Below are 5,960 nucleotides of genomic sequence, written 5' to 3'. Positions count from 1 at the left end.
TTAGTGCGTCAAACAATATCGCTTGGACTAAATGTTGCAGCTATTGAAAATGAGACACAAAATATGATAATTTTTTTCATGTGGTTATTGCACACTGCAGAAGACTATATAATTCAATTGAGTAATGTTTTATTCGACAAGATAATAATATAATATAATAATATATATAATAATATATAATATATATAATATATAATAATATATACATAAACGTTGTCATAATAGGAACCTGGCTGCTATCACTTACCACATCACGTGATTGGAACGAAATTGTCTACACCAGCACAGATGTAACATTTAAAAAGATGTCTAATGGAACAACTGTCACATACGTCTGGTTGTCTAATTACAAGCTCAACTTTACATCGGCAAGGGACGATTGTAGAGGTATTTTTCTTTAACAGACTTTATACTACACCTAAAATTGACGTATCAATTCAATAATATTTATAATTGACGGAAATCTTACTTGCAAAGCTCACCAAACTATACAGACACCTAAATAAAACACCCCCCCCCCGGTTTGTTTGTCTTCATTATATAAATAAAGTACGCTAACCATTTCAATGTTTTTAAGCTGTAAAGCGAGCTTATCAATATTCATCAACAAGCCACAGGCTTAGCGTTGTACGTATAATAATTTCTGATACTATTAATACACAATGAAGTAATTTAAATTGTTTCTACCATTTTTTTCTCAGCCAAGGCTGCCCATCTATACACTCCTAAAACCCAAGAAAAACTCAACATTTTTCTCAACATCTTCAACACATTACCTATCGATATCTGGATTGGGCTGAACGATATTGATAAACTGTATGAGTTTGTGTGGGACGATGATGGAGACGTATATACTGGCCAACCTGTTATATTTAATGAAGGTAGTTTTTTTTTAAGCCAGTTAGTGAGTTAACTAACAAAATAGAAGTAGTTTAAAATTTCTAAACTTATGTGTCCAACTGCCCCGGTAGGGTTATTGAGGTATTGAATTTGGGTACGCTGACCATTGACCACATGTGCTTTGAACAGAGGGGCTTTGGGCACATCGGAGTTTTAATCCTCTCAAAGCACCTGTGGTCAAAGCACTTGTGGTCAAAGCACCTGTGGTCAAAGCATCTGTGGTCAAAGCACCTGTGGTCAAAGCACCTGTGGTCAAATCACCTGTGGTCAAGGCATCTGTGGTAAAATTATATGTGGTCAAATCACCTGTGGTCAAGGCATCTGTGGTCAAATCATATGTGGTCAAATCACCTGTGGTCAAGGCATCTGTGGTCAAATCATATGTGGTCAAATCACCAAGGATCTTAATTTGACTTGCTCACGGCGTCTTCCCATCCCTCTGTTCCTCTGCTGTTTCTAAGATTAGTTTGAAGTTGAAATAATACAATTCATCAAAATCCAATGTTTTTTTTTTTTTAATAATATTTAAAAAATTTAAAAAAAAATTGTTTTTCAGGCGACCCAAACAACTTCAACGGCATCCAGCGATGTGTTGCAGCATGCACTGGCTTCAGTCTCTTGATAGACACGGAATGTGCCAAGGTAGCTCAGTTTCTGTGTGAGCTGAAGGACGCGCCGGACTTGTAATGGATGTATCGGCTATAATATGATTCGACCGGACTTTGTTTTTTCTAATTGGATTGTTTGTCATCGAGGCGTTGTTCATAAACATGTTTTCAAGCTCTAATTAAAATCACGTAGAACAGAGAGAAAAATGTTTTATCATTAAGACTAAACAAAATAGCAGTGTAACGGTAGTTTTAATAGTGCAACTTTCAAGACTTGTATTCAAGAATATTAATGTTTATTTATCAATGTATTATGATTATTTAACTACATACCGAACCTCATCTGAAGTTTAAACCGTTTCTAATTAGGATGGATCATTAAATAGAGTCACGCCAATTTGCAAAAAAGTGGATATTTTCCCCAAAAAGTACCGAACTACCACAGTGTCAATATAAATATATCTATTGTTATTTTATGTAACCTATGTACATTGTTATTAGCAACGTTATAATATGTTGTTATTTTTTTTTCTTGATGCTAAGAAAGATAAAGTGTTACGACACAATTATTTGAATAGTTTTTACATAACAGCATGTCACCTTTCCATCAGAAAGTAGATGAAGGAGAAAGTATCTTGCATTATTACAGTCAGTAGCTGAAATATCTTACATCATTAGATCCAGTAGCTGAAATATCTTACATCATTACATCCAGTACATTAATTTTCTTACATCATTACAGCCAGTAACTCAAATATCTTACACCATTACAGTCAGTAGCTGAAATATCTTACATCATTAGATCCAGTAGCTGAAATATCTTACATCATTAGATCCAGTAGCTGAAATATCTTACATCATTAGATCCAGTAGCTGAAATATCTTACATCATTAGATCCAGTAGCTGAAATATCTTACATCAGTAGATCCAGTAGCTGAAATATCTTATATCATTACAGTCAGTAGCTCAAATATCTTACATCATTACATCCAGTAGCTCAAATATCTTACATCATTAGATCAAATAGCTGAAATATCTTACATCATTACATCAAGTAGCTCAAATATCTTACATCATTACATCCAGTAGCTCAAATATCTTACATCATTAGATCAAACAGCTCAAATGACTTACATTATTACAGTCAGTAATCCGCCTTACAGTTTCAAACATATTTTTTTATAAGGGAAAACCATTAAAATGTATCAATGTGGTTATGCACGAGTGATCCATTTCTACCAGTGTTGATGTGCTGTGCCTATGCATCTTTAGGAACCATCGGACCGAGGCTTTTAACTGTAAGTCGCTAGCGGAAACATCAAAGACATTCTGAAGACAATATACAAATTAAGAATCGATAAACAACATCAAATTGATCATATATCGACCAATGCTGAATTCATCAGGAAATATTATTTTTTATTAATCGAAACATTAATTTAATATTTTGTTCATGTGTAATTAAAATAACATTGAACTCTATTATTGCGTGTGCAAACACAGCTAAGCTACACAATAGATGTGGGAACTCGAGCAAAGAACACCTTAACTGTTGGCTTGTCAGAAATAAGGTTGAATATCTTTTGGCGTTCTGAACTTATTAATTTTAAATAAATAACGTGCTTTTGTTTTCAGTCTATTAGAATAGAATAGTTTTTAAAAGAATAATTACGTTTTTATTTTTTATTTTGTTTAATAAGCTTTGCTAAGTCTGCGTTTCCTTTCTAGAAGATGTGTTTTACATATCATTTAAAGTTGAAAACTATAATTCAAATGAAACGTCGACCTGCAATTTATATCCATACAATCAGTGTTACACTTTAAGGAAGGAACGCCTGAAGTCAGTTTACATCTACTTCACCTAACATCAAAGAGGCGAAAATGAATTTTATTGGTGTCTCTGTGTTTTACCTTATCCTTCAAGGCAAGTTTATCTTGTTATAAATAGAATATTTGGCGTGTACGTTTAAATATAATAGGCTGTTTCATTCATTTACGATTCCTAAATTTTAATTCTTTTGTCAATTATCTTACGGTCGTAGCAATGGCAGGAAATATCAGTGAGATAAACTTCCGCTTAGTAAACAACGATACGTTGACGGTGTTACCCATGACAACCGTAAGTCCAGTACCGAGTGTCCTGTCTTGTGCAGCAAGATGTCTCGACTGGTTACCTCCCTGTTACAGCTTTATCTACAACCAGACCAGTCACAACTGTACCTTGGGTGAGTTAACTCAGACTTTATTTGTTCTAGTGTAATGGTAAATTTCCTGGTTGAATTAAAAATACTTTTCAAAAAGATTTCTATGTATCTCGTAAGTAAACATTATCACAATTCACAAATGTATTTTTCTTTGCATTTATTTAAAGTTTGTTTTGCTGGACAGTTACCCTTTTATTTTGAAATCGTCCAATAACTTCTTTGAAAATTTGCTCAAGTAAACTATTTTTACACGTTACATTCTTAGTTTATATATATATATATATATATATATATATATATATATATATATATATATATATATATATATATATATATATATATATATATATATATATAGGGAGCTGGTTGCTGCTATTAATAACATCATTTGAGTTGCAAGATATCTACACCAGCACAGATGTAACATTTAAAAAGATGTCTAATGGAACAACTGTCACATACGTCTGGTTGTCTAATTACAAGCTCAACTTTACATCGGCAAGGGACGACTGCAGAGGTTTATATTTTATAATCATTTATGTTTAATGTAGTGTTTGATGTTTGCAAGACGCTACACGTCGACTCAAGCTATTTTAAAACAATTGTGTGTTGGAGTGCTGTGTGCCAATGCATGTTTAGCTCAGGTTATTTAATTCAGTAACACATCTTGTTTACGTTAAGTTATTTAATTAGTTTTGGTAAATAAATAATAAGATGAAATTATTTTAATGTTGCATTTTTTACAGCAAAGGGAAGCCACCTGTACACACCAAAGACGCAAGAAAAATTGGACCTTTTTCTCTCAATCTTCCGTCTATTAAACACCGTCATTTGGGTAGGATTAGAAGACTTTGAAAAAGCGTATGAGTTTGTGTGGGATGATGATGGCACCATATACTCTGGGACACCCAACATATTTCAACCAGGTATTGGTATAATCCAAATATGTGGCCCATACCGACTTCGCTAATGAACACATTTTCTTTCAACACTATTCGAACGTACTAGCGACCAATTAAAAAAAAAATCTTTCAAAACTATGGTTTATCTACCTTATACTTAGGATAGAAAAAAATACTATTTTAAACGAATTGTTCTGTCCACATTACTCAACGATAAAAAAAGATACAGCGGTTTTTGTCCCATTTGGTTAAATCACTTTGTTGTGAACGAACCGTAACCTATTAACAGTAAAGAACATTCCAACTGCATTGATTACTTGCAATTGTGCAATAATACAAAATACAAAGTAAATATTGCCACCTACATTATGATCAGTTTTATTCAACAATGTGTGTAGACGATTGATTTTGTAACAAGCAATTTACATTTTAAAAACGAGACATTAGGATGTTGAGTGAGAACTTTATGGTCTTTATTCTCGACCACGCCCTACCCAATCAGAGACTTTTGCATCTAACCACTCTAGCCGTCAACCATACTCTTAGGATGTTTTCTCATTAGAATCAACATTTTTTTCTATTTCATTTTTGGATATCAAAACAGCTGTTAGGGGTTTATGTTTTCTCTTCCAAATTTTATTTTATTTAGGAGATCCAAACAACTTTTAGGATGTTTTATCATTTTCTCATCCAAATTTTTATTTTATTTTTGGAATCCAAATAACTTTTAAAGTGTTTTATGTTTTCTCATCCAAATTTTTCTTTTATTTAGGAGATCCAAAAAACTTTTAGGATATTTTAAGTTATTCTCATCCAAATTTTTCTTTTATTAATGGAATCCAAAAAACTTTTAGTAAGTTTTATGTTTTTATAATCGAAAATTTTCTTTTATTTAGGAGATCAAAAAAACTTTTAGTGTGTTGTATGTTTTTATAATCGAATTTTTTCTTTTATTTAGGAGATCCAGACAACTTGAAAGACAAAGAGAGATGTGTTAGCTCATACTTTGGATATAATCTCCTGGTCGACCTGAACTGTGACTACTTAGCTCTGTTCCTGTGTGAGCTTAACCCCACGGCTCACGTCTAGAGAATGAGACCCCCATCACCACCTTTGTTTTTAGCCCAACATCTTATGCCAGGGCCAAATTTATTTCACAATATTTACTCCATAAACTGTTTTGAAGATGTATTTTTCAACATCCTAGTTTATGTTATAGAAACAATTGAAATTAGACTTAGACAATGAACAAAGAAGACGATTTACACTAAGTACAATATTACCATCTCAACACTGACATAAGGTAACCTTCTGGTAGAGTTGATTATATAAAAGGTAAACACAA

General features: G+C 32.7%; 1 protein-coding gene across 1 annotated transcript; it reads left to right on the top strand.

Moving 5' to 3' along the window:
• The first annotated feature begins 305 nt into the window (after window positions 1-305).
• LOC131932362 (C-type lectin mannose-binding isoform-like) lies at window positions 306-1,587 on the top strand. Its single transcript, XM_059289278.1, has 3 exons — window positions 306-387; window positions 702-881; window positions 1,457-1,587. The coding sequence occupies exons 1-3, from the start codon at window positions 306-308 to the stop codon at window positions 1,585-1,587; spliced, it is 393 nt and encodes a 130-aa protein (XP_059145261.1).
• The last annotated feature ends 4,373 nt before the right edge of the window (window positions 1,588-5,960 follow it).

This window comes from Physella acuta, unplaced genomic scaffold (assembly GCF_028476545.2).
Source record: "Physella acuta isolate Inbredline_101_S28 unplaced genomic scaffold, ASM2847654v3 ptg002147l, whole genome shotgun sequence".
Taxonomy (NCBI): domain Eukaryota; kingdom Metazoa; phylum Mollusca; class Gastropoda; family Physidae; genus Physella; species Physella acuta.
Note: the sequence above shows the minus strand (reverse complement) of the source record. Positions and strands in the feature narration are given on the sequence as shown.